This window comes from Nelusetta ayraudi, unplaced genomic scaffold (genome assembly GCF_046127955.1).
Source record: "Nelusetta ayraudi isolate G7.1 ecotype Tasmania unplaced genomic scaffold, CSIRO-AGI_Nayr_v1 ptg000063l, whole genome shotgun sequence".
Lineage (NCBI taxonomy): Eukaryota > Metazoa > Chordata > Actinopteri > Tetraodontiformes > Monacanthidae > Nelusetta > Nelusetta ayraudi.
In genome coordinates this window covers 4,908,845-4,936,636 of record NW_027466113.1, presented here as the reverse complement: position 1 = coordinate 4,936,636, position 27,792 = coordinate 4,908,845, and the positions used below count along the sequence as shown (strand labels likewise).

Here is a 27,792-nt window from a genome sequence, read left to right as displayed (position 1 = left end):
ATGTTTTGAAATGGCCAAGATACGGGGGGCGTGTTTGGAGCCGTCCTCGTTAGCTTTAGCTCCCGCTGCATCAGGAGCGAGCAGGCAGCGATCATCAGTCTAGACAGGAGGAAAGATGGCGGCCGGTTCTGGGGCTGCAAGCGGCCATGGAGCCCGGAGCTCCAGCGCTGCGCTCGAAGCGACGTTGGACCGCCGCTTTCAAGGAGTGTCGAACACAATGGAGTCAATACAAGGACTTTCGACTTGGTGCATCGAGAACAAGAAGCATCATGCCGTCATCGTGCGCTATTGGATGAAGTGGCTCAAGAAATGTAAGTCACTCGGGCTCCAAGCTAGCTAGGTTAGCATCTGCTAATTGAAACGAAGCGGCCGCTTCCAGCGCAGCTCGCCAACTCCTGTCGTGCTTACTTGTGATTGCGTTTGCGCTTGGGGCTCTGTGCATCTCTGCAGAGCAGTGCTGGGTTTTCTCATAGAGTGCAAAATGCAACTTGCGTTGAATCGGTGTTTAATTCGTTACTAGTTAACGCGCAGCCGCGCTAAGGCTAATGGCTCGCTGCGTGCGATGGTCTCTCTGCTAACCCCGTTTAACTATTAGGCCTCCCCGGGGGTCGTGGCTGACCGTTTGCGCGAGTTCTCGTCGTTGCATTGATGCGAATTTTGTTTTTTAGTCTCTCCTAAAATATAATTTCACCTGACTAAATTGGTTCGGAAGTACGTTTGTTACGTTTGCTTATGCCAGTGTTAAAAACAAACTCAATTTTGCGTGCGGACAACCTGCTACGTCACGGCACCATTTGGCAGCATCACAACTTTTGTTAATGGTGGCCTCTCCGTTCACACCTCAGTCTAATCAAATGGGGTTGCGCATTGTGCATTCACTCATCTGTAAATCACCGTTGTGTTATGAGCTGCTTTTCTTGGGGCGGACTGTAGCGCGGTGTTTACAGACAACGCAATGCAGCACTTCAACTCCTCAAGTTAACCCTATAATTATGCTTACAGAATTTATGGTTCTGTTTTTAGTGATACAATTCAGCGACTGGAAGATGTTTAACTGTATTGCTTCGGAGATCTGTCCACGACGTCTTGAAGGAATAATAATAATAAAAAAAACTGCAACTAAACGTGGCTGCACAATATGATTTTGTTATCATTTGGCCTTGTTTTGCTTAGAATTCATCACTTTCAAAAGCACGCACAGCAAGTGCGCACAATAACTCCCGGAGTTCCTACATTTCTATAATAAAAATAGCTTTGGATTTCCTCTTATTTAATTTTTCCCAATTGGGCCCTGTATTCATTGCTCCTTACAGTTCCCTTAATCAGTAGAAATTGAATATGATCGTCAGTATTGCCTGGCATATCATGGTTGACGGCACCTGGAATAAATGGAGGTTACATTAGATGCCATAGTACTATTGTTTTGTTGATTTACAAATCATGTGTTGGGAAGTCAGTTGTTGTGGTTGATTTTTGTCAAGAATTGTAGCAATGTCCCAAAACGCACGTTACCGTCGTCCAAAAATACTAGCGAAGAACTTTTTTACCGTTTGGATGCAGGCTTGTGCCTTTGCAGGTCACAGAGCACTTTTTTTTTTCTTCCCCCAATCAATTTGTCTCCTGTGCCGAGTGCACGTGTTTGATTGGTCATGTTCTGCTGAGCCATTCTCTCTGATGGAGTGCCAACTATCCAAAAGCAGCCGTGTCCGCCACCAGGGCATGGTTACAAGATACTCTGTTCAATATTTAAAGAGCTCAAATCATGCAAAATTCATGTTGTCAATGTTTTCTACCCCCTAATTTGTGTCTTAAGCCGGTCAGTGAAACCCCCAGAATCCATTCTCGCCGCTTTTGCTTTTCGGAAAGCTTGTATGTACTACAAGAGACTTTTAGAAGTCAACCATTTGTGATGTCACAGAGGGCGTATCTCACTGACCCCTCCAACCCCGGGTTGACAATAAACCCAGCTAGATTTACATTGAGCCCTCTGTGACCGACTCGCATCCAACTTGGGGTTTTTTCTCTTTCAAATGGTGTGGAAAGTCAAACCGAGTGGCAGTTTTAGCAGAAAACGGCAGTGTTTTTTGCAGGTTGTAGACAAAGGAGATATGTACAGCTTTTTCAGCCCCATTTATGAGTGTCAGATTGTTGTTATGAGTGTCATAAGTAGTTGGTTAAACTGTAGATTTTACAATAACAGATGTTTGTCATGAAGCCTATCATGTTGTTATTCCTTGTTTGTTTGGGCTGGGTTTTTCTTTTTTTAGTAGGATGGTATTGTCTTTGAATTGGTCTTGTGAGTGCAGGTATCGACTAATGCCACACAGTTGAATGCCATTATGTCATCATGATAATGCACTTTCTGAGAATAGCCGATTCTGTGCTATAATGCTCACACTGCAGACAAACGTGCGAACACACACACACGCACGCACACACACACACACACACACACACATGCGTCTACGTGTCTGATTCAGTAATGGGTTTTGTTTACTTATTGTAATCTCACTCACATTTGTGCGTGTGTGCGCGTGCACACATGATTGTGTGTCGACATTGAGTCTGGCCACGCTGCTTGATCAGCTGGAATATTTCTCAGTCTAGATATATTTCCTGCCAGTCCTCCAGAGTATGTTAAAGATTTCAACAATGCTTCATTTAATAAAATGTTAGCACCTAGAGACGGAATTCAAGATGAAATTTTCCAAAGACCAACTTCTAAAAGCAGAAAATATAACTTGGCAACATATTCCTTGTAATTATTAAGCATCTATAAAATTAAATTACCGTAGTGTTGCTGACAGAAATTTCCACATTTAAGATGTAAAAACGTCACTCATCAAATGGGAACTTTATTGACAATTAAAGCTGATGTAAACTGTTCTGTGCTGTCATTGTTATTTTAGAAGAGTTAATAGTCTTTACTGGTCTGGTTTGACTGTTTTCACTCATGTTCAGGCTGTAAAGTCCAGAACTGAACAGAGCCGCTTGATTGTCTAGTTTAGTCAAGAGTTACAGCTGGAACATGAGAAGACATGACAAATGTTTATCCTGTTGTAGAATTAGCTACAGTTGGCTCCACTCTGCAATGTATTTAATATGCCGATTTTTTGAACCACATGCATTTTCTGGCTTGTTTTCTCAAAAAGGTTATTTTGGCAAAAGTGGTCTGAAAGACACGACGATGACGGTGACAATTGAGCCTTTTTCCCCACAAAACAAAATCATTCTCTCCAGTTTGTGTCCTAGCTAAAATTCCCTGTTGTTAAATTTTATTTCAGAAAATTGAATTTAAATCAATATTTAACTTTTTTTTTTATGAATGCAAAAGACTCACTACCAAAAGAATAAAGTTAGAAAGAAACATTGAAAGTTTTTTTTTTTAATTATTTCTTTAGAAACTGTTATAGTTGTGGTGTGAGTGTGTGTGTGTGCATGTTTTTTTAAAGGCCCAATTTATTATCATGATAATTGTTGGATCATTACAAATAAATAAAATGCTTCTCTAACAAACATTTATATAAAGAGCAGTTCCACCTCAAATAATGTGCCCTATTGCTGCAGCACCAGTCCACATTAGTGCATAATGTGGTTCAGCTCAGGGGTTTTATTTTTTCCTTTTTATTTTAATTATTTATTTATTTATTTATTTTTAACCTGACACCGCCGCTTGATGATATGCTATTGCAGGTTCTTATCTTATTGTAGTGTGATGTTTTGATAGTGGAGGTCCTTTGATAAGTCTTTCAAGGCTTCAAACCTCTCTGGCATATTTCTTTCTTTTTTTTTTTAATGTATATTTCAACCGTGTCTTTTTCAACTGGTGCAAATTAGTTCCGCTTAAACCTAATTTAACTTGCGCTTAAATCATGTGGGACAACATACAACAGGTAAAATGCTCTTCTAAATGTTTTAGCTTAACACCAGTATTCACATAAAAGGGTTAAATACCCCAAAGCTCATTGAGAGATATTATGATGGGTTCAATTGTGAGATTAAAGAATTATAAATGGCTTGTATCACAGGTAATTGTGTCATTTTTGATCAATCACTCGCTGACTTGTGCTGTTGTACCCCCCCCCCCCAGCCGACAACAATCACCGCTTGAACCTCTTCTACCTTGCGAATGACGTCATCCAGAACTGCAAAAGGAAGAACGCAGTCGTCTTCCGTGCAGCCTTTGGAGATGTCCTTCCCAACGCCGCCCAGTTTATCAGGTGAGCACCGACTTTTGGTTGTGCCCCGCTCCCGGTTTGACAAGTGAGACCTTCTCTCAGTGTCCTTCCCTGCTGCCAATAACAAAATGTCATTTGTGTGGCTGTGGTAGCAGAGATGGGAAGGTCCGCAAATCTGTGGAGAGGATATTTTCAATTTGGGAGGAGAGGAGCGTCTATCCCGAGGAGGTGATTGCCCAGTTCAAAGCCGGTTTGAACAGGAAGGAGAAGGAGCGAGAGAAACTGAAGGAGAAGGAGAAGGAAAAGGAGAAGGAGAAGGAGAAGGAGAAAGAAAAAGTAGCTCAGCCAGGAAATGGTAGGTCTTTTCTCTTTGCTTCCCAGTAGTTAATTAATTAAATAATTAAGTGCTAATGAAATCTCAAATAGGGATGCAAGTTATCGATTAATTCATGAATCGTTAGTTGATTGACCTTATCGATCGATTAACGATTAATTGATCGGCTGCGATTTTTCCTGAGAACCTAAATTTCACAATGAAAAATGTGCAAGGAACACATTATTCAACCCTTGAATAATGTTGAGGGTCCAAAGTGACCCATTTTTACATTAGAGAACAGGAAAAACACTCAACATTTATCATCTGACTTTAGGTGGACTTCTAATGGGTCACATTTCAACTTAAGAAAAAAGAAAAAAAAAAGTTGTTTAAAGGTAACTTGTATATATATAGGTGTGTATATATAGGTATATTATGACCATCACAGTATCTACAGGTGAATTTCTCTTTCCTGCCACTACACTATTATGATATTAGCTACCCATGTGAAAAATGTTCAATTAATTGCGACTAATTTAATTTAATCAATTTAATTCTTAATTGACAATTAATCAATAATAAATTAATTGTTAACATCCCGACTCTCAAAACTTTTTTTCCCATTAGTCATTGCATGTTGGTTTTGTATCCTTTTTATTTCTCTTTCCTTTTTACATGTTTGTAATAAATAAACAAATCAAATCAAATCATTTGTAAATTTTGCATTGAATGACTTGTGCCCAACTTGAATCTTTCAGTCCCGACCAACACTAAAGCCGCCCTCAAGTCCAAGATCGTGGCCGAGTTCACGGTGAGTTGTGTGCGTCCGTGGTCACACGGGGTCCCTCGACCTCACCGTGTTTGTCCGTCTTCGGGTCTCGTTGCACACCTCTGATTGGCTCCCCCCTCTTGTCCATCCAGCCCCACTCCCTCGTCGAGCAGCTCTCACGATACCGGCGGGTGGTGGCAGAGGAGGAGCTGCGGGAGAAGCAGCTGGGATCTCTGCGGGCGGACGCGTGCAGCACGGAGGCGCTAAAGAGGCTGAAAGGTCAGAGGTCACAGCTTATATAAAACTCTGTTTGGATTGATTTGTTAAGGCGTAGTTTCCACTTGCATTTTGTTTCTCTGACTATGTCCCACGTGCTTCCAAAACAAGGGAGCAGCTCTTGGTTCCCACCTGGGATCCATGCGTGTCTCCGTGTGCCTCTCTGGCGACCACCAGTGACTGGATCTCACTCTCAAACCAACCAAATAAAAAAAAAAAAAACAAGCAAACACTAGCTGCGTTTCCATTACCCCCAGAATTGCACAAAACCTAAATATCGCAATTAAAAAACTGTCAATGGAAACATCTGAATTTCAAAAAACCTCTCAAATATCTCTGAAAGGTTTTTCCGCTCTCATGAGGTGGCTTTTCAGACGTATCGATATCGAGGTACATCGCAAAAGTGTCATCGAAAGACTTTTTCACATTTATGCGTCACCGGATGTGATGTCCGGGGTCATGTGACCAGTTCACTTCAAGGGAAAATGGTGTGTTATGTTTGGATGGAGGAGGAGACAAATTATTTTACAACCATTTTTAAACAAACAAAAGCAAATATAATTCTTGTAAATCTCACGGGATGAGATTTTACGAGAATTGCGTTCCGCGAGACGAGAATTACAATTTATGTGCTCCACACCTCCACACATCTCGCTTTTATTTTTGCCAAAAACTGTAACGCAGCTGCTGAAATTTATTCTTGCAGAGCTGATACCTCCCTTGTTTGTGTTGTGGTGTGGTGGTGGAGGCGTTGAAACTGACAGTCGCACAACCAGTGAGGATTTAAGAGGGCTAATCGTGACCGCACGGGGTTGATGGAGATTTTTAAGGGTTTGTTGTGTGCGTTCATGGCCTCTTTGAGACTCTCAGACGCTGTGAGCCCAGGCAGCTTACAAGCTTTGATTAAAAAGGGGCAATAATTGGACAGTCATGGTTCTCCTCTACTGTGACAATGCTCTATCCGCGCAGTCTTCACAATCCCGCTGCAGTTGTCACCGTTTCCCCCTGCGGAATGCTAAAATGGAACCAGCACTCAAAATGGCTCTGTTTACTTGCTGTGACAGTCGTGTTGTTATTGCAAAATCAATTGTTTTCATTGTGATAGTGTCAATTAAAGCCACGATGATGATACAAACCAGAGGCTAACCAGAGTATCAAAATCACCTTTCAAAGAAAGACTTAATAAACCTTTTATAGAAAAACTAGTACACACAAAAAGCTGATTAGATGTCTTGCTATCTTGCTCATAGCACGATGCAGCTTCGCAGAATGAGTCGTGCCACTCACTGACCTGAGTTGGCTTCCCCTGCAGCTGCTGTTGCTGGAAAAATGTGGTCACATTTGGTTCAGGCCTCCTTCGAAGGTCTTCCGAGTTGTCCCGTCTCCAGCCGTCCTCTCGTGATCAACACTGCTCAAAGTGTGTTTGAAATGGACCCTTATTCTCTAGGATGCTGTCCTTTCCTCGAATGCAAAAATTGCTGAAAGCCTTTATTATACTGTGCATGTAGGTGGTGTATTTATTTTCAATTTGTTATATTTGCCTTCTGCAAAACTCTGACTATGTTCCATGCAGGTGAATCCTCCCATAAACTAAATGAAAATGTCTACTTTTTTTTTTTTTCCTTTTAAAATTTTACCACATCCCTTTGAAGCCCTGTAGCCTGAAAGCTTGGAAGTGAAACCCATCCATGTGCACCTGTGTGTGTGACTTTTTGTTTGTTCTCGCACCTGCTTCCAGACAAGGCTGAAGGAAACAAGTTCGCCAAGGACTTTGAGGACAACACCGAGAAGCTGCAGGAGTTTGCTGCCTTCCTTGACAAGGAGTTGAAAACAGCGCCACCCCTGCTCGAGGCTTTGGGCAATGCAGACATCTTCTACGAGATGCAGTACAAGGAGGTCAAGATTGTGGCCAATGTGAGTGTTGGGTTTTGTTTTGCGTGTGTTGAGCCCTAAAATACTGCAAGAATCGGTCTGTCCAGATCTTGGTTATCTAGCCTATATTGTTGATTTCAATCTCTTGAAATCTTTAAAATAATTTTTTATCTCTATGGGTCATTTTCTTTCTTTCTTTGTGTCGTTTATCGTCACCCTCTGCTCTTGCAGGCGTACAACGCGTTTGCCAACCGTGTGGCCAGTCTGAAGAGGAAGCTGGATTTGCTCAAGCCGACCCTCCCCGGCCCCGAGGACTCGCCCATCCCCTCCCCCTCCGAAGACGCCCCGTCCCCCACCGGTTCCGACTCGCCCTTCCTGGTCCTGGGTGTGAACAGCGCCCAGGTGGACCCGGAGCTGGACGGGAAGGCCATGGATGACGGGGAGACGCACAGCGACAACAGGGACGCGGAGGACATGGAGGTGTCCGACGAGGAAGCCGAGGGTCAGTGGCGGTTCTGTGCCTTTCACACACGTCCGCACGAGGGACGTGTGAGAAAGATGTTATCGATTAATTGGCGATTAAGAATTGAATCGATTAAATCAAATTTGTCTTAATTAATTGAACCTTTTTTTTTTTTTTTACACGGCTAGTTAATATCATTATAACAGCATAGTGGCGAGAAAGAGAAATTCACCTGTAGATACTGAGATGGTCATAATATACCTAGAACAAATAAAATAAAAAAAAAGTTGAAATGTGACTCATTAGAAGTCAACTTAAAGTCAGAGGATAAATGTTTAGGGTGTTTTTACTGTTCTCTAATTTACAAATGGGTCACATTGGGCCCTCAACATTATTCAAGGGTTAAATAATCTCTTCCTTACAAATTTTTTCATTGTGAAATTTAGGTTCTCAGGAAAAATCAGCACTTATCAATTAATCATTCGTCGATCGATAAGGTCAATCAACTAACGATTCATGAATTCATCGATGATTTGCATCCGTAGTCCGTACTGGTCCGCAGTCGGACGTCGAGAAGTAACGACTCTTTGGATTGTTTTTGCAAAGCAGATAAGAAGAAAGACAAGGGTTCCGCCGCTGTTGCCAAGGCAACAAAGGCGGACGCGGCTCCGAAAACTCCCGCCACGACGCCCTCCGCCTCCAGCGCCGCCTCCGCCGCCGCTCAAAGCGCTGCCACGGCCCCTCTGGGCGTCAGCCTGGAGAAGGTGGACCTGGGAAAGATCAGCTCCATTCTCAGCTCACTGACGTCGGCCATGAAGAACTCAGGTACGCTGCTGCAGAGGGTCGTCAAGCGTTATGTGCGCTACGTCATAATATCACACCAGTCTTTTGTCACGTACCGGAAACAAAGCTCTGTTTGCATTCGAGACTGGATTCAATCAGCATGTTGCAGCAGGGAGAGAGGTCTAAGATTAAGTATGAAGTATTCACTCTGAGCTACAAGGAGCTTCAGAGGTGCAAATAAACTAAACTTTAAATAAATTCTTCGAAAACTGTGCCTGATTTGCTGTTTACGGTGTTATTCATATTTGAGATTTTAGATCTATATGTGTATATCTATATATATACATAGAGCAATTTTTCAGGAAGCCGGCCTAACAGTGGCTTGAATACCAAATGCCCTGTCAGTCCTTAAATTCCTTTTAAGTTGTTACCGACTGGACCTCTCCGTTCATTCCTGAGTGTTCTGAGTCATCCGCCTCTCGCCTCCGGTGTTCCCTCAGCGGCGAGCCCCGCCCCCTCATCGACGGGCACGCCCACCACCCCCTCCGGTCCGGCGGCGGCCTCCAAAGTGACCCCTTCGAGCCCGGCCCTCGCCAGCATCCTGTCCCGCGTGGACATCACCCCCGAGGGCATCCTCAATGCCCTGTCCAAGTCCAACACACCCGGTGAGCTCCTCCGCACGCTCCCCCCGCCGCTCCGTCGCCATTCCCGTCACGCCGCGCTCCGTTCACCTCTGACTTTGTGTCTCGCCGCAGGTCTGTCGTCTCTTTTGCAGAGTGTGACCAACACCTCCTCGGCCCCGCCCGCCAAAACCTCCCCAGAGTCGACATCATCGTCATCGTCCTCTTCCTCAGCATCCTCAGCAGCAGCAGCAGCAGCAGCAGCAGCAGGGGTCAAGACCCTGCTCAGCCCCTCCGCCCCCAAACCCAAGCCCCTCCTGGGCAACAGCTTCAAGAGGGACACGCCCGGCCGCGGCCCGGCGAGGGACAGCGACGCGGACAGGCGGGCGTCCCCGCCGCCCCCTCCCCCGCCGCCCCGCGCTGCCGCGCCCTCCGTCTCCCCGCCGAGCCTGGAGTCGAAAATCAACAGCTTCCTGCAGGGCAACCCGGGCTTCAGCCTCGCCCTGGGCGACATGAGCCCCGACGGGGTGGACGGGACGCCGGTGCGGGACGAGGGCGCCGGCACGCCCACCCAGGACGAGATGATGGACCCGCCCAGCGCCGGCGGGCCGCCCCGGGGCCACAGCCTGTCGCCCACCGCCTACCGCAGCGACCCCTGGGACGCTGTCATCACGCCATCGGGAGGTGGCGGCAGCAACGGAGACTTCAACGGCGGCGCTCGCTTCGGACCCAGCGGGAAGAAGAGCGTCGCCAAGGACGCCGACGGCGCGAGGAAGCGCCTCCCCTCCCCCCCCAAGGGGAGGAGAGACGGCGAGCACGGCCCGGCCAGGCTGATGGGAAGCAGGATGCCGACGGGCTCCCGGAAGGCCGACGGTGGCGGCGAGAAGGCGGAGGACAAGAGGAAAGGTCAAGAGGTCGGCGGCCAGCAGAACGAAGGCCGCTACCACCGCATCGAGACGCTGGTGTCGCCCTGCGCCGAGGGCGCGCCCATCCAGGCGCTCAAGTACTCCAACCGGCCTGTCGGGGAGCGCATCAAGACGGTGGAGAGCATCCGCATGATTGGCCGCGGCTCCCGGCGGGAGGGCGGGGCCGGCGGGCGTCCCGGCGGCGCCCTGTGGTTTGAGGACGAGGCGGTGGCCTACATGGAGCCGCAGCCCCCGACGCCTCCCCGCGCCCTCGGCGAGGACGGCGGTGCCGGTGGCGGGCCGCCCCCCATGCCCCAGCCTCCCCCCCACCTCCTGCTGCCCCCCCACCTCCACCCGCCTCCGCCCCACGCCCTCCACCCGCAGTCGCCCTTCCCGCCGCTGCCCTACCACCTGGAGAGCCTGCAGACTCCGCCCCCGCCGCCGCTCCTCCTCCCCCACCCGTCCTCCTCGCCCTTCCTCAGCTCGCCGCCGCCCATCCCCCGCCCCCCTCCCCCTCCCCTGCAGCAGCAGCTCTCGCCGTCGCCCGTGCCCTCTGCCGTCATGGTGGGCGGCGTGCTGGTGCCCGTCGACCTGCCCCTCGCCGCCGCCAGACTGGACGCAGACCGGGGCCGGGTGCCGCAGCGGGGGGGCAAGGCGGGCCCGCCGCCGCTCATGGCGTCGCTGCTCGGCGAGCCGCCCAAGCTGCCCCGCAAGGGCACCGTGAAGGAGGCCTTCGGGCCCCACCACCACCACCACCACCACCAACACCATCACCACCAACACCACCAACTCCACCAACACCAACACCACCAGCAGCATCACCGCCACCACCACCACCAGCCACCGGGTGGCGCCGGCGTCCCCGTCCCCCTCCTGGGCAGGGTGAAGGAGCCCCTCACTCTGCCCCTCCCCTCCCCATCGCCCACCTCCTCCACCACCCCGCCCTCCACCCCCAGCTCTCCGGCGGTCGATGCCCCTTCCGCCCCCCCGCTCCTCAAGTCCCCCGCCAGCCCCCCGGCTCCGCCCCGCGGTACGCCGGCCTCGGGCCCCGTGCCCCTCCTCAACCTGCCCACCCCGCGGCCGCCCTTCCTCTCCCTCCCCCTCCCGCAGAGGCCGCTGCTGCGGGGTGGCAGGGATTTCTCCCACGGCGGCTTCCGGGGGACCAAGCGGTCCGGCCCGCCGTTCTCGGGCGGCTCCTTCCACGGCCAGAAGAGACCCTACCTCCCCCCGCGCTACTGAGAGGCTCGCCGCCGGCGCCGCCCTGAAATGCCCAGTGTGTTTTAGCCCTGCCCTGGTAATGAGCCCGGAAGTCTCTTCACCCTGTTTGATTGTGTTGAATGCAAAACGAAGGTTGTATGTAAATAGCTGATTAGATGTCGATGCTTCCGCTCGCTAGCTCGCCGGTCATCGCACACTGATGCTTGCAGCCGTGTGGTTTATTAGTTCTAAAGTAAAGAGAGTTGTACCAACCCACCATCTACCTACCGTCTTCTTCCGCCTCCCTGGCCGCAGTAGTACCGGTCGCTGCCTCTAGGACGAAAGCGCAGGAAGTTCAACTGACGGCGTTTCCTACTTGATAGTTAGTTCACAATCCTTCGGAAAGCAGGAGAGTCAAACGGATGTTAATTTGCAACAGGAAAAAAAACATGAGCAATATTTTTGATATTACAGGTGAAACGCCATAATTCTTTCCTAAAGCAGTTTCTTCATTATGAAGTCTCAGCCAGCAAAAAAACAAATCGCCACCATGCCAAAATATCCATAGAAACGTTTGACAAGTGACAACTGAAGTATTTTCCAAACCTGATCTCTTCATCCACGTGTGTTGGGGTGTGTGCTAAGCTGTGCTGTGTCCTGACTCCATATATCTATATTTTTTGTTTTGAAGTGATGCGATTGGGTTCATGCTGCAGCTGAAGTCAACTCTTATTGTTTGCTGCCCTTCCTGCTGTAAATAATCTTCCTCTCTCAAACCTTTTCTTAACTTTATCTCTTCCACTGTAAATCTTTGAGCTTGTAAATATAAAGAACTACAGCTTTTTCCCTCCTCTTCAAGCTTTATTTCTGTCAACGAGGACTATATTTGTTACTCACGCATCCCGTCTTATACTGTGACGAGGCCTTGGATAAGCTTTAACTCCGGAAGAATTTCTCTGCAGTTTCTCTTGCACCTTTTTTTTTTTTATTTTATTTTATTTTATTTTTTGTCTTGTCCTCCTCTTTGAAGCCGACGTGCAGAAGATGAGGGCGGAGTTAACTCTGTTCTCCTGTTCGACGTAGCCGACTGTCTCTGTGGCGCGGTTCGTGTTGATTCTCTCAAGGTTCCGCTGGAGGGGTTCATTTCTGCTTAAACCAACATTCCTGCTAGTTTTCAGCTTGTCTGATTGAAGTCCAGAGTTTTGGGTTTTTCAAGTTGGGGAGGTGGGGGGGAAACTATTTGGTCACCAACTGGGACGTGCTCCTGTAAGTGGCGCTGTTCCCAGATGTTCTTTTGATATTTTGACGCAGCCGCTACCAGCCTGTCGTGCTGCGTCAGTTGTTTTTTTGTTTTGTTTTTTGCTGCATTTTTTACTATTAAACTAAATTGGAATTGCAGCAGCCCATTTAAAACACCTGTTTTAAATTGGTTGTTTTTATTACCCCAGTTGATTTGGCACTTGCTTCAGTTTTTGTCCTTTACTAAATTCATTCTCCTGAGCCCTAACTGCTTCCTTTTGCTCCAGTGGTTATCTCTACCAACATTGCCTGGAGAACAGAGGGGTCACCTTAGGGCACCAATCCATCCTCTAAGAGCAGGAATCATTGCCTTAATGCATCCCTCCTTCGCCTCTGCGCTTTAGTTGTTTACACTAAAGAAAAAAAGAAGTGATTGGGGGAGTTGTGTCTTGTGCAACCTGCCCTGTCGCCTTCCTGTTATAATTCACAGGTTGAGTTCAAAGTTTAACTTTACCAAGTCATACATGTGCAAAGTACCCCATGGAGTTGGTGAACAGATGCACTAAATGTAACAACAAAAGTGCTTTATTTGCCACAAGAGTGTCAGCACATTCTCCGAGTTCTCGTGTTTCTTATGAGGGGCTTCGCCACCCTGTGTAAAAACTTACCAAATTGTTACAGCGCAGAAGAAAAGCTTTGCGTCGGCCACGTCGTAAAACTTCCTGCTTCCGGAGCACCTGTCACTCTAACCCTTGTGACTGTTACCGTATTAAGCTCTGCTTTTTAAATGCACCTTTACTCTGAAAAAGATGTGTGATGTCGCTGACGGTCTGTAACCCTCTGACAAGTTGAATTACTCTTTCTGCTGTTTCATCAATGATGTTATATCACTGGTCTTCGAGTGTCCAGTCCTTTCTGGTGTGAGAAACACACACACGCAGTAGCGGTGTTGAACTTCATACATGCATGCATACATACATGGATGGATCTGCATTTGTTCTCACCAAAAGCATATTTCCACATCATAAGGAAAGCAGGACGTTCAGTAGTTTCTCAGAGAGGCTTGCATTTATTTTTCATTTTTTTAAAAAAAGAAATACATGTCATTTGCACCGTCTTACTGTGAACACAGTGTTCTATCATCATTCAACACGGGAGATGTTTTCTTTTTTTGTTTTTTGTTTCCACCTCTTTTATCCCAGCAGAGACCACATACTTCTCTTATAGCCGCTGCCTGTGGTGACACGGTCACATGGACAAACAACAGTTTGCGACCCACTGGATAATTTAAGCTCTATACACTACATTTTGCCATCACAGCAGCTTCACTGGTGACAATAAATAAATGCACTGACATTGTTTTTGATGGCCAGCACTTCCCACAAAGTCCCCACATTCATTCTATCAGTGCTTTCACCGTTTTGTGAAATATTTCTTCCTTTTTTATTTTCACATTTTGTTTTCTTCCAGATACACCTTACATTTGCATTTTTAATGGTAAAAAATACAATACAGTTACCACTGAAAACTAATTTAATTATTATTAATTTACAAAAAAAAGTTGGTAAATGGACTACACTTATACTACTCTTTTAGTGTATGATATAATGATATTAAACCAATAGCAAATACAGAAACAATATCTTAGTTTGAATTTATGAAGGCCGCCAAATGATCAAACTTTTAGCATGTTTATGAATTTTTTTGACAGCAGTAAAATGATCTAGGCTTTAGGTATTCTAAATTAAATTAATTTTAGAATCAATTGTTTTACATTTTTGGGAACAAAAAGCCCACTATTCTTTAGGACCTTTCATTTGACGTCGATAGATTTGAGTTGTACCCGTTTCTTTAAGTATAGCAGCGCCCCCAAGTGGCAGTTCAGTGGAACTGAACTAAGTCTCGAAGCCACTTTCGCTCAGGTGCGCAGTGTACCAGCAGCGCTAGTGGCATTTCAGAGTCCATAATTAACTCATATTATGGCTGCTAGCTTACATATATCGATATTTCTGAGCGTCTGGCCAAGTATTACGGATTCCTGATGTTCGGGATTTATCAATCATAATTTAGAACTGAGAGGTTTTTTTGTATTTTTTGGAGGAGGAAAACCGTTTAAGTTATATTTACCCGGTTTCTTGGCAAATATAAAATAATTATATCTCGGACAATAAACTGCTAATAAAGTGTGGTCATATTGGTTGGCTCTTAAAAAACGTAAACCTTTAATTTGAAAGTGTTTCCTGCCCCCCCCGCCCCCCCGCAATTGTGTGTGTGTGTGTGTGTGTGTGTGTGTGTGTGTGTGTGTGTGAGAGAGAGAGTGTGAGAGAGAGTGTGAGTGTGAGTGTGAGTGAGAGAGAGAGAGAGAGAGAGAGCGACCAGTCTATCAAAGTTCAACATGTTTCAACAGTCGTCAGTTTCAACGATGTAAACAGTTTCGTTTACATTCCTCATGTTTCCCTTCCTGTGTTTCAAACATTTCCCCCTGAATGTGTCTGGCATTAATAGTTCTTGGACTGTTGAAGGTTTCTCGGCATTTTTGTGTAGTCACTTCACGTGTACGCGCACTGAAGCGGGAGCTCGCCGGGCAGGCGCGCACGCTCCTTGCCTTGCAGCGCCGTGACGTCATCGCCGATGTCCAATCCTGCACTTCCGGTGTTATGGCGGCTCGCAGAGAGGGATGACAGTAGTGCGTGGTGTTTGGGCGTATGCGTGCTATGTGCGTGCGGTGGTGGCGTGATGGCGCTGACCCACTTGCTTCGGCTGGTCTCGCGCGGGCAGCTGTGTCGCGCGACGCTCCACGCGCGCAGGAAATACAGCAAGGTGCGCGAGCTTGTTCGTACCGCGGCACAGCATAGTGCGGCTAACGCTAGCTAGTGTATGTCAAGTCTGCTGTCAGCCCTGCAAACACTGTTGGTGCTGGTGTCGGAGGTCAGATGGAAGAGAGGACAGTTTTTTTTTGTTTGTTTGTTTTGTCTTGTGTATAAATAAGGAGGACAATTCTAGTGGGATTAATTTTCCATTTGTTTTTATTTTACATATTAGTTTGTCATGCTGTGTGCTGTTAGTAGTGACATTGAACCCAACCATAACCTCCATCTCTCTTCATCCTTAACTTCCTGGTCATATGCCTTAAATAGGTCGCCACAATTCTTGTATCTATAAATATCTCCAAATGAACAACTTGGGCTATACTTGTAGAATGGAATATAGTCTCCCAGTAGCTTTGGAAGCATTCTATAGAAGTTTTGTTTTTGTTTTTTGTTTTTTTTTTTCATCATTGTTTGTTCGTCATGAATTAGCTGTCTAATTTTTTATTTTTACGGCAGAACTATTGTCTGAATGTCTGGGGTGTGTGTGAGTGTGTTTTGTAGCTGCTGACTTTGAAATGTATTGAGTTTTTGTTTTTTGTTTTTTTTGTTTTTTAAATATTTTGATCTGATGGCATCTATTTTGTCCTTCTGCAGGTGTTTCCAGCCTTATCTGAGAGGCTGCGGATATTTGAGTCCCTGAGGGAAAAACAAAGCAGTCACAGGCGCCTTGAAGGTCAAGAGTTGCCCCTCAGTATCCGACTGGATGATGGGAGGACCGTAAAGGGCACAGCTGGTGTCACCACTCCTCTCTTTGTTTCCCAGAGCCTCCGGTAAATGCATCACATGGCTTCAGCTTTTATTGTTGTTTTGTCAGATACAATAGTCAGGGGCTTTTGTTTTCGCAGTGCAAAGGGAGCGTTGGTCTGCAGAGTGAATGGTGAGTTGTGGGAGCTTGGACGACCTCTAGAGGGAGACTGTGAACTGAAGTTTTTGGGCTTTGACACAGTTGAGGGAAGACAGGTAATCACCCACAGTTTTGTTTTGTTTTCTGTTTCTTTTTGGTGTGCAAGACATTTAGGTTTTTTGTTTATTTTTATTTTTTAGATGTGTTGTAAAGCATTACGTACATGAACAAACATTGACCTTTTGGTCTAACGGAACAAATGATGAACCGTGTCGTGCCGTTCAGAATTTGGACATTGTAATCCTAAATGACTTGAGACTCTAAACCAGGTCTTCCCTGTACCCTTCACTGTTTTCCAGGCAGCATGGAGTACAGGTGCTTGTGTCCTGGGTGCAGTGTTGGAGACAGAATTTGGTGCAGACGTCTACAGAGAAGGAGCTTCAGAACTTGGACTCTACTGCGACCACCTGCTGGACGACAAGTGAGATGGACGTTTGTGTGTAATATGTAAAGACGTCCGGTGTGTTTTTGTCTATGTCTCAAATAAATTCCTCCTGCAGCACGTTGTGCCTGAGTGATGTAGAGAAGAAATGCAAACAGGCCGCATCCCTCAAACTTCCTCTAACCAGAGCCGAGCTGAACTCACAACAAGTCCAAGAGCTCTTTCAGGTCGGACACACCACCACCCACTGTTATTCTTTGCAGACACACAGTCTTCAGTTTGGATTTAGGACAGCCTTAGATTAATAAACGACATCACGTGACGTTGCAGGAATAGTTTGACAGCCCTAATGGTCTTTACTTTGTTTTGTCTTTTCCAGGACAACAAGTTGAGACTGCAGCTTATTGAAGAGCAGATGAATGGCCCCACCATCACAGCATACAGGCACGTATCAGTTCCTCAGACACAAACACAAGCACTGGATTTGATGTCAACTTGCAACTGTGTGTTACTGCATTTCTCAGATGCGGGGACACCATAGCAGTCTGCAGCGGCCCTCTCCTCCCACACACTGGCCTCCTCAAGGTGTTCTCCATGCTTCAGGTATGGATTTAATGCTTCTTGTTTTGTTTTTTATTATTTTTTAAATGTTCATTGCGCAACTGCTGGCAAGTTTTCTTTAACACTAGTTGGGTACGATAACAAATAAATCTGCATCCGCCTGTCAAGCCAGGCGTGGTTGGACCAGACACCTCACGCTGAAAAGAGCGTCTAATCATCCTGCCTATTGTTTTACTTTGAATAATGAAAGAATCTCTCAAAATGTGTTTTAATTGGGTCGACGTTTGGCAGCGTTTGTCCCGCGGGACGCCTGCTGGGCGAATGGAATTTTTCCCATCTTTATTGACCCAGGAAGAGGGAGGAGTCCCCCTGCTGCCCTTGTCACCGGGCAGAGTGGGATTCCACTGCAGCCTGGCTGGAAATATCAGCAGCAGCAGGATGTTGTGTTTGTCAGAGGCCTGTTTCCTGTTCCTGGTCCTTACAAACACACTGGCGTCCATCAGATGTGCTGTCAGCCTTCCTCTTCTGGATGGCCCTCACGCTCCCTCCCTCTTTTTCCACCGCTCAGTCGTTCAATTTTTTTCTTCCCCTCTCTCTCCATCCCTCCCTCCCTCTCCCGTCCCAGCTGTCATCCATGACCTTGTCCAATGAGACGCAGTCCTCCGGCTTGACTCGCCTCCTCGGCGTGGCCTTCCCAGGCGAGAAGGACAAGCAGGAGTGGGAGAGTGAACAGGCGGAGGCGAGGAGGAGGGACCACAGGCGCATTGGAACGGTGAGCGCAAGTTGCGGAGGATTTGTGTTATTCGTGTTATTTGCCCACAGCTGCCAACTCGCAGGCCGTCACTGCCTAAAAATGAGCGGCGTTGGGCCCGCCCCGCACCGAACGTCCACCAAGTCCATTCAAAGCAGTCGTGTTCTGCAGCCGGTCACTTCTGCAGGGAGGGAGGGAATTCTAACCCCTTTGTCTCCGTGGCCGTTTCGAGCTGGAGCTTGGCATCCAAAATCACAGCTGAAGTTGAGACTCAGTCAGTGTTGCCCGTCGGTGGCAGCCAAGCCAAAATGTGTAACTGGGTCACAGCAAAAAAAAACCTGCTTCCTTCCAAGAGTATCCGCATGACAGCGGTTGGTCAGTGGAGATAAATGTGAGTGATTAGAAAAATTCAGCGCAACAGAAAAATGACAAAAGAAATGAAGATATTTTATAGCGTAAAATATTTCAGTGACGCTCTCACTTTAAAGTGTTCAACTTAAAAAGATTGTCCCGATCAAAATATTTTGTAGAAAATTAGTTCCACATCTACCTATGTACCAGGAAAACCCTGTTATTCAGCAAACAGGGAGTCATGGTTCATGCATTAATGTACTGTGTGCGTATCTTTGTACAGGACCAGGAGCTGTTCTTCTTCAATGATGTGAGTCCTGGCAGTTGCTTCTTCCTGCCTAAAGGAGCCCACATCTACAACACCCTCACCGACTTCATCAAGGTGAGCAACCGTCTCTTTGGACCATCAGCACATTTCTATCTTGTTTTTATGTTGCGTAAATATCAGTCACTTGACTCGCACTGGGGATGTTAACAATTAATCGATTATCGATTAATTGTCGATCAAGAATTGAATTGATTAAATTAAATTAGTCGCAATTAATTGAATTTTTTTTACACAGGTAATTAATATCATTATAGCAGTGTTATCATTATAACATTTCACTTGTAGATACTGTGATGGTCATAATATGCTATGTAATTAATCTATAATTTGCATCCCTAACTTGCACAGTTTTCTTTGTACAGTCAATGCACTCTATTGTCGTTCCTTTCCACATGCTGGTAAACTTGCAGCAGCACTTCTCTGATTACCACTACGATAGACGGTGCTTTTTTATGAGTCTAGTTTATAACAGTTAAACACTGACTGAACCTTTCAATGCCCCCACCCCACCCCCACCCCTCTAATGTGAGCCTGTGCACCGATTTGAATAATTCAGACAAGATAGATATTGTTGCTCTACCGCCGCCAACAATCACTGGTATTACTTTCAAAAAACAACAGTCTGTATTTAGTTTGGCCGTCACAGATTTTATCTCCCGGAATTAAAAAAAAGAGAGGAAAAAAGGTCAACAAAACTAAATCCTGTGCAGATACAAGGCCACCGGCGCCCTGGGTGGGTGGGTGGGTGGGTGGGGGCTGCAGCGCTGGAACATTATTACAGTAATCAGCCAGAAATTGCTCTTGGATGAAAACTAGGAAACAGTCATTAATTAGTTCAATATGTGACATTAATATCATGCGTCTCGTACACACTGCATCAGTGATAGAAGTCTCGATCTTCCTGCAGATATTAGCACGCGCTGTTTTGTCAGTGTGTCAAATTCACCATGTCACTCAAGATCACTCACACACGCGCCTCTTCTCCACTTGTAGGGTGAATATCGAAGGCGAGGCTTCACCGAGGTCGTGACCCCGACCCTGTACAGCACTGCATTATGGGAGCGCTCAGGCCACTGGGAGCACTACAGCGAGAACATGTTCACAGTGACGTCAGAGGGCTCCCAGACTTACGCCCTCAAGCCAATGAACTGCCCGGCGCACTGGTACACACACACACACACACACACACACACACACACACACACACACACACACCTCCCTTGCATTTTATTGAGAAGACATTCCTTACTTAGCTTTCTAGCCACGTTAAGTTTTAACTTTCAAAATAAAACATTTTCTAACGTAAGCTAAAAAGAAAGTTGCAACAAAATTGCAAATTTTTAATTTTTGTGAAAGGTCAAGTCCTTTTCGAGTCATCTGTCTCAAGTCTCAAGTCATGAAGGTCAAGTCTTTTATCAGTGTTAGTCAAGCAAGTGTCAAGTCCTCCAATTTGTGACTGGAGTCCCCCGTCTCTGGCTCCAGCCCTTCTTCTCAGACCGAGCAGGTTCTCACTCTTCCTCTCCGGTGTTTAGTCTCATGTTCGAGCAGCGGCTCCGCTCGTGGAGGGAACTCCCCCTGCGCTGGGCCGACTTCGGGGCCCTGCACCGGAACGAGCTGTCGGGCGCGCTCGGAGGGCTCACCCGCGTGCGCAGGTTCTGCCAGGACGACGCTCACATCTTCTGTGCACCCGAGCAGGTACGACTACGAAGCTCTCGTTGAACAATGCACACAGAACGTTCCGCTCCTGCGCCACAACACAGTCGTCTCTGCGGAGATGCTTCCACGTGTCACAGACAAGGGTGTGCGGGGTCCACGTTGAGCCACATGTCGGTGATTAGATGGCCTGTACAAATAACTCCTGAGACATTCCAGGAGGCCTGGAACCAGCATGAATGAAGGCCTTTGTCCTGCACAGACACTCTGCCTTCATCTGTGGTGCATCTCTGCTGAGCCCTGACACAGCAGCCTGGAACTGAGCTCCTCCAGGCCTTTGACAGACTTCCTGTTAACTCTCAGATCAAGCTCACATTCTGATCATTACTCTCTTGATCTCACTCTTACTCTCACTTTAAGGTTGGGAAAGTTTCAGATATACTTTTGCCAATGGTTTCTCTTACATCCTAATCCTTTTGTTTACACCTCGTGTCAGAATTGTGCTCAGTCCCTCTCTCTCTCTCTCTTCCCCTTTCTTTCTCCCTCTCTCTCTCTGCAGCTGGAGGAAGAGATCGTGGCCTGTTTGGACTTTGTAAGACGAGTGTATCAGGTGTTTGGCTTTTCCTTCCACTGCCTTCTGTCCACACGCCCGACGCCGTGCCTGGGGGAGCCGGAGCAGTGGGACCACGCCGAGAAGGTAAACAAGACGCTTCATCACCTCGGAGGTACTTGAAGAACAATGCATTGAAAAGGCCTGGGCAGTGAATGTAAGCAGGACAAAATGAACCATAGCCAGAGAGAGAGTAAATAATCCGGCATGATGACATTGTGGGGTGTAGTTCTCTGAAATCACCCAAGTGACAAGTATGCTTTCCAAAGAAGCACCACAAGATTTTTTTTTAAACACCCTTATATGACTTCATCATGACATCATGCAACTAAACTGTGCTCTGTGTCTGTGGGCAGCAATTGGAAAACAGTCTGCAGCACTTTGGTGAACGTTGGGAAGTGAACCCAGGAGACGGAGCCTTCTATGGACCAAAGGTCAGTTCAGGGAGCGACACGCTGTGAAAGCAGCAGCATTGTGGAATTGAATCATAAGGATGTTTTTTGTGTAATGTATACGTCTTGCATTCTGTTGTTTTTTTTCTTGTTATAAAACAATAAATTGTGACCTTAAAGGTCTATTGCGCAACATTTTGAAGGTATAGGAACCCTGCCTGACAGCGCGTTTGGAATTTGCTCTATGTATATTCCTGTGTATATGAGAACCATTGTAAGGGTTGGACAACCAAATGACTTTTATTGTACTGCCAGTATGCACTTTTATTAATGTATTTATGGGCAGTATGTTGAGATTTTCCAATGTGAAAATCCTAATTCAAGCAAAATTTTACACACTGGACCTTTAATGTAAATCTTGAGCTCGCTTGGTAACACAGACTGAAGGCAGATGAAATAAGTGCGACGCGCCCAGACAACCCCCCCCTCCCTCTTCCCGTGGGTTCCGGGTGGAAATATTCCTCAGGACATCCAGCGAGCGAGGATGCTTGTGCTCCTTGAGCTCCGCCTGACAGCCCATTGACGGACTGCGTCCATCCGCATCGTCCCCCACTGAGTCTGCACCCACTCCAGACTCTCGTCTGCAGACGTTGGCTGGAGCAGATTTATTTCGCCGCGATGCTCATCGTGCTCATCGCTCCCCCTACGTGTTCCATGACAGATCGACATCCAGATCAAAGACGCCCTTGGCCGGCAGCACCAGTGTGCCACGATCCAGCTGGATTTCCAGCTACCAATCCGCTTCGACCTTCAGTACGCCGGGTAGGTCTGGGATCTCGGGTTTGGCCCTCGAACCCGAGAAACATTTCCACATCTGCTGCGATTTAAATCTGCGCGCTTGCACTTTTGCAAGCATGTTCTTGTCTGTTTCATAGATCTCCCTGCTTACTTTGCATAATGTGATGTGATGATTGCGGAAGCTATATGGCAGAAGTTCCAAGTTGGTTTTCATCAAGAATTTGATCGTGAAAGATTGCGATTGTGTTTGAGTTTTGCAGTGGTTCCCAGTTTCCCCCTTTTCTACTTTGTTTTTAATCAAAGCTTTTGAAGGTGACTGTTTAGCAACGTACTGTAAGATTAGAATCCCTCAGTTCACATCAATTTGTGATGTGAATTTTTTATTTTTTTTTTTTACTTCGGTCAAGTTGAGAGCTTGCTAAAATAATCCAGAGTCTGTCGTTATTAATCGTTTTGGGTTTTTTTCAGTCGTAAGGAATGTGCAGAAATGCACAGCGCCCTCAGTGATGACGCGCAGCAGCTTTCGCCTTCAACGCGATGATGGATTCGTCGATAACCTCCATTTTTCTTCTCACCTCAGCCGTGACGGCCAACTGCACAGGCCAGTGATGATCCACCGGGCGGTGCTGGGATCGCTGGAGAGAATGATCGCAATCCTGGCGGAAAACTTTGGAGGCAAATGGTGAGAGGGCAAAAATTCTTGACATGCGGCCGATGAAGGAGCAGCTCAGGTGATCATCTCCATCTCCATCTCTCCCCACGCAGGCCTTTGTGGCTGTCCCCAGCTCAGGTCATGGTCATTCCTGTGGGGGGCGACAGTGAGTCATACGGCAAACAGGTCAGTCTGGAATTGTACATCAACGGAAAGTCTGCTTTGTTTCTGCCCTTTCTTTTTTTCTGTCTCTATTGCTCTAATCCTGGATGTAAGCAGCTCAGCGCTGATACGATCTTCAACAGAAAAGCGCTCTCGCCCCTCTCATTAAGGTGGTGCGGCAGTTCCACGAGGCCGGCTTCATGGTTGATTTGAATGACGATCCAGGAACAACCTTAAACAAAAAGATTCGCTCGGCTCAGCTGGCCCAGTACAACTACATATTTGGTAAGGATGGATAGTGCCGCACCGACTCCGGCCTCTCATTATCTTGAACAGCTCTTTCATTTATCCACGTTTGGCCGTCTGATTGTAACCGAAGTGTGTGTTATTTTCTCTGCTGTTGTTCCTGTGCAGTGGTGGGGGATAAGGAGAGCGAGAGTGGGACAGTGAATGTGAGGAGCAGAGGGGGTAAACAGCTGGGCAGGAGGCCCACGGAGGAGGTGCTGACATCCCTCACGCAGCTCCGGGACTCTAGGAGCAACCTGGAGGAGTTCTGATGGAAACTATCCTGTGACTCATGGGCCTCTGATGTATTCAATAATTCCTCGTGCTATCAAAACATCTGTGGTTGAGCGTGTTGGAGATAATAAAAGGTTGTCTTTTTTTGTAATGACCTTTCGTCAAGCTTGTTTTATGTTTAAGGTTGTTAAAGTTATCCAAAGGTTATTATTTCGGGTTTGACATCAAAGCTCGACGTTCAATTACAGTTGGGACATTTGTTTCCTAAACCCAGCCGGCATGCAGACATCCTGCTTGTCGTAAGTCTGTGTCATGATTTCAGAACAGAAAATGAGGCGATGCTTTAAAAGGGACGACGCCGAGGGGGATTTGACTAAAATAGGAGAGGGAGCAGTCGAGTCAGGGCTGTGTGTTTTCACGTGTGTTTAGTAGAAACAGCCGAGTCAAGGTAAAGGCCAAGGGGATGGGGAGACTTTCTTTTTTAATTGAAGCAGCGGGGAGGGGGGGGCAGCCGGACGGAAAAGACATCAGTCACAACAGGGACACAAAGGGCAGAGGAGGCGTCGGCTCACCCATGATAAACTGACTCGACTCGACAAAGGCGACCACTTCCGCCGGACTGCCTCCTGCACCCGGTCTTCCCAACATTGTTTAGTGGGCCAGAAGAAAGGTCGGCCGAGGTCACGATGGAGTCTGGACGGCAGACACAGGTCACCTAAGATGTGTCGGGCAAACAGATCCTACGGTGTCCTGAGCTCTGAACCCACAGATGTTAGATCGCGTGTTAATGCTCCGAAGAGCAGCGGCAGCGGGAGAGGAAATACCACAAACCTGCTGCATGACAGGCAGTAACTCTGAGAGGGAGAATCTCACGTAACCGAAAGGCTGAGCCGAGCTGCTGCGGGTTCACGGTGCAACACACCTGCTGCTGGAATAAAGCCGGAAGTACCACACTGGCTCCTTAAGGCTTTTCCATTGATTAGCAACTGGTCTTTCATGTTTATTCTTTTCTTTTTGTGACTACAATAACAAAGATATTGGATAACTTCCATTAAAAACTAATGGACAACATCCTTTAAATATCCTTATCACTCCAACTTCTTCTTTGAAGAATGTGTAAGCGTTAATACTTCAAACACCCAACATAAAAAAAAATCCAGATGCTAACAGTTCCAGTTTGAGTTTGTTTAAAAAAAATAAAAAATAAAATCTGTTTTATGTTAATCCGCTCAGGTTTGAGTGTATATACAATATTAGCTGCTAACATTTTAGCATGCAAGTCTTGGTGGTGTTTAAATGTATTTTTTTAACAGCATGATAAAATTAGTTTGAGGTTGGGGTTCGTCATCTTGGCTCCTCTGTCAGACCAGCTAGCTAAATTCCCCACTGAGTTTGCCTACATGCAGCCATTTTTAGCGAACGTCAGTAAATTTAACCTTTAAGAAAAATATTTGATTTTTTAAGACTATTTGGTATATTTTAGTTCATGTTTAAGTGCGAAGATTTATGATGGTAGATAAAAATTACATGACCAATGTTGACAGTCCTTGACATTATAATGCATTATATCCATGACAGTTATAACGCATCTCCCTTAAAGGCTGGATTTATGTGCACCTTCATTTTAATGCCTACAGTTTTACCAGAAACATGACAGTTTGTTTTTTTTAAGCTTCATGTGACAAAACCCAGTGACTTGAAGCAAAGGGTTCAGTTTTGGTCCGGCACAAAGAGGTGGAACATGACTTCACTGAGGTCTTTATTGCTTTTTTTTTCTTTTCCAATTACGTATCCATGCAACTTTGACAACCACTTTTTGAGTGCTACACATGCCACGTGGCCCTTTCGCAAAGCAACATTTATCCAACTCCAGAGCATTGCGGTCATTTTCTAAAAATGGAGCCGGGGAAAATTGGCCTTCAAGTCATCACTACTCATCCTTCAACGCGCCCATTCATCCTTGATATCAAAGGCCAGATTTGTCTTGATACTTGCTCTTCTTCGCCGCCCCGCGTTCTTGCCGTGGGCTTTGTGCTCATGCAGAAGATGTGGCTCGGGCGTGACAGCTGCCCGCCAGCCTGCATCGCACAGTAGTTGCGTAGTGATGACACAGACCATTACTTCCAGTAAACACTCACATCTTAAGAGATAACAGCTCAGGCACCTCTCTGCCTCACCCCCCCTCCTTCTGTTGCTGCTGCTGCCGCTATCTTTTCTTTGCATGCACACACACACACACACACACACACAAAGCAATCCTTCATTCAACCGGTGGAGTCACGCAGAGTTCATAGGAAATCACTTTCTTGTGTTGTTTTTTTCCAAAGAGAACTAAAGCTGCAGTGGGATGTATATAGTCGGGCAGTGAAGGAGGTCTTTGAGAGACCCAGTCGGTCCTGCAGCAGCAGTGGAGCCGAGCAGAGAGCGAGAGGTCCTCGTGGGAAACGGTCTCACCAAAAGTTTCTTTATTTGCTCTGTGGTCTCGTCTCCCCCGGTATAAAGTGGATGAATTATGGCGATGTCACATGTATGTTGGTGGGTTTGTTTTTATTTTGGTCGCAGCCAATTAAGGCTGCAAATTATGGGCAGGAATTAGAGAACAATGCCCCGCAGCTTTAATTTGTATCATTAAATCAAGGAATTTGGAAGCCCGGGACTCAGGATGTTTGTGATTTCTTTGCGGAAGTGCAGATTTCGTAAGGCGGTAACGCAGTTGATCTGGCATGGTCGGCTGGATTGCTCTCAAATCGCTGCCTATCCAGCCCACGGCTTGCTTTAGGATGACTCTGACTTCCGTCGCCCATCGGCTTCCTTGTAGCTGCGACAAAGCAGCAAAAGCAAACTGCAGCATCAAGACGCCCTTGGAAGTCAAACACGAGGAAGAATTACAGGAAGTAACGGGCGTAGATGTTGCAGCTGTGGTATTTTTTTTAACAGACCTGTGTGACACTGAAGGGGTGAAGGCCTTTCTATGGAGACAAACATGTTTCGGCTTCACTGCTGACTGGGAGATGATGCACTGTGATGGAGAGAAAACACATCCAATGATCTTCCAAGTGTTATTCAAAGAATCAATCTGAAAAATCAAAACTGATTTTCTTTTTTCCCCCACCTTCATTGACAGTAGCTGTGTCTCCTTTTCATGAACTATGAGCCCTTTCCCATTCATCTTCAGTGAAAAAGCTTTTCCTGTACGGAAACGTTTCAGTTGTATTGAGGTGAAAGATTTTGAAGTTTACAGTTCTTCTGGAGGTCCGGGTTTTCCTGGAGGGTGGCAGGGTGACCCAGGCGGGGTGGGGTGAGGGTTACGGGAGGGGCGAGCCCGACTGGCGGGCCGGAGGAAGATAAACAGGCGGCGCTGTATTGTTCTGCTGGTATCACTCAGGAGCTGTCAGCCTGACTGACGGCTCAGCCACCTAAAATAGAGGCAGCAAGGGAGGCCCGGCCGCCTTCCCCTTCCATCCTGGTATAAATAGCCCCTCTTTGTGTGTGTGTGTGTGTGTGGGTAGGGGGGGAGGGGGGCATGCATGAGACGAAGCACAACACAGAAATGTGGCCACATGCCTTAGAAAGTGAAGCCACTGAAAACAAAAACAGGAGGTCTAGAAGAGTGACAGGGACACAGCAGGAGCCACAACTGACCCTGTACACACACACACACACACACACACACACACTGATTGGGTTGCTCTAACGCCCTCGCCTCCTGTGCCCTTTAAATACTGGAGCTGCGTCATCTCTCGCCACGTGTCTCAGCCTTTGTGTTCAGCAAGTCCATTATGTTTAAATGGGGGCAGGCGGGCGTGGGGGGGGGGGTTGGCTAAAAATGCTCTGGACTGTTTACACTGTCCCACAGGTGGGCCCGGTGGTAAACGTTTGTCATGCAAATAGGTGGACAACAGCAGCAGCAGCAGCAGCAGCAGCAGCAGCAGCACAGAGCCGTAAAAGTGCAGCACAGTGCAGACGGCTCACGACTCGCGACTCACTCACATGACTCGATTGTGGGCAACGATCAGAGCGGAGGGAGAACATTTCTTTCTTTTGAATTGCAAATGAGAAAAAAAAAGGATCTTGTCAGAGAGCTTTCCACTCCAGACTCCCCCCCGAAAAAAAGTCCCGGCCCACCCACACTGCCTGCCTGGCCTGACAGACTGGGTTCTTATTTCCTCCCCAGCAACCCCTTCCCCTCCCCCCACTCACTGTTCTGGGTCCAGTAACCCAGCTCAGTTCCATCCCAACGT

The 27,792-nt window shown here is 46.9% G+C and overlaps 2 protein-coding genes across 5 annotated transcripts; both read left to right on the top strand.

Annotated features, from left to right (window-relative positions):
- Positions 1–72: 72 nt before the first annotated feature.
- Positions 73–13,700, top strand: rprd2b (regulation of nuclear pre-mRNA domain containing 2b). Of its 2 annotated transcripts, none has more exons than XM_076041155.1 (10): positions 73–311; positions 4,091–4,220; positions 4,334–4,533; positions 5,253–5,305; positions 5,416–5,542; positions 7,278–7,453; positions 7,643–7,913; positions 8,484–8,699; positions 9,158–9,322; positions 9,413–13,700. In XM_076041155.1, the coding sequence occupies exons 1-10, from the start codon at positions 116–118 to the stop codon at positions 11,419–11,421; spliced, it is 3,543 nt and encodes a 1,180-aa protein (XP_075897270.1). In that variant the 5' UTR covers positions 73–115; the 3' UTR covers positions 11,422–13,700. The 2 variants fall into 2 exon arrangements, with proteins under 2 accessions (XP_075897270.1, XP_075897269.1); XM_076041154.1 differs by having other exon boundaries at positions 8,481–8,699.
- Positions 13,701–15,256: 1,556 nt separating this feature from the next.
- On the top strand, positions 15,257–23,695 carry tars2 (threonyl-tRNA synthetase 2, mitochondrial). 3 transcript variants are annotated; one of them, XM_076041151.1, is made up of 18 exons: positions 15,257–15,438; positions 16,083–16,258; positions 16,334–16,448; positions 16,692–16,813; positions 16,893–17,001; positions 17,154–17,218; positions 17,299–17,377; positions 17,961–18,107; positions 18,721–18,819; positions 19,759–19,928; positions 20,298–20,460; positions 20,978–21,115; positions 21,385–21,462; positions 22,142–22,242; positions 22,799–22,900; positions 22,984–23,056; positions 23,203–23,317; positions 23,447–23,695. In XM_076041151.1, the coding sequence occupies exons 1-18, from the start codon at positions 15,355–15,357 to the stop codon at positions 23,587–23,589; spliced, it is 2,079 nt and encodes a 692-aa protein (XP_075897266.1). In that variant the 5' UTR covers positions 15,257–15,354; the 3' UTR covers positions 23,590–23,695. The 3 variants fall into 3 exon arrangements, with proteins under 3 accessions (XP_075897266.1, XP_075897268.1, XP_075897267.1); XM_076041153.1 differs by having other exon boundaries at positions 15,258–15,438; positions 16,334–16,365; XM_076041152.1 differs by lacking the exon at positions 15,257–15,438 and adding an exon at positions 15,481–15,546.
- The last annotated feature ends 4,097 nt before the right edge of the window (positions 23,696–27,792 follow it).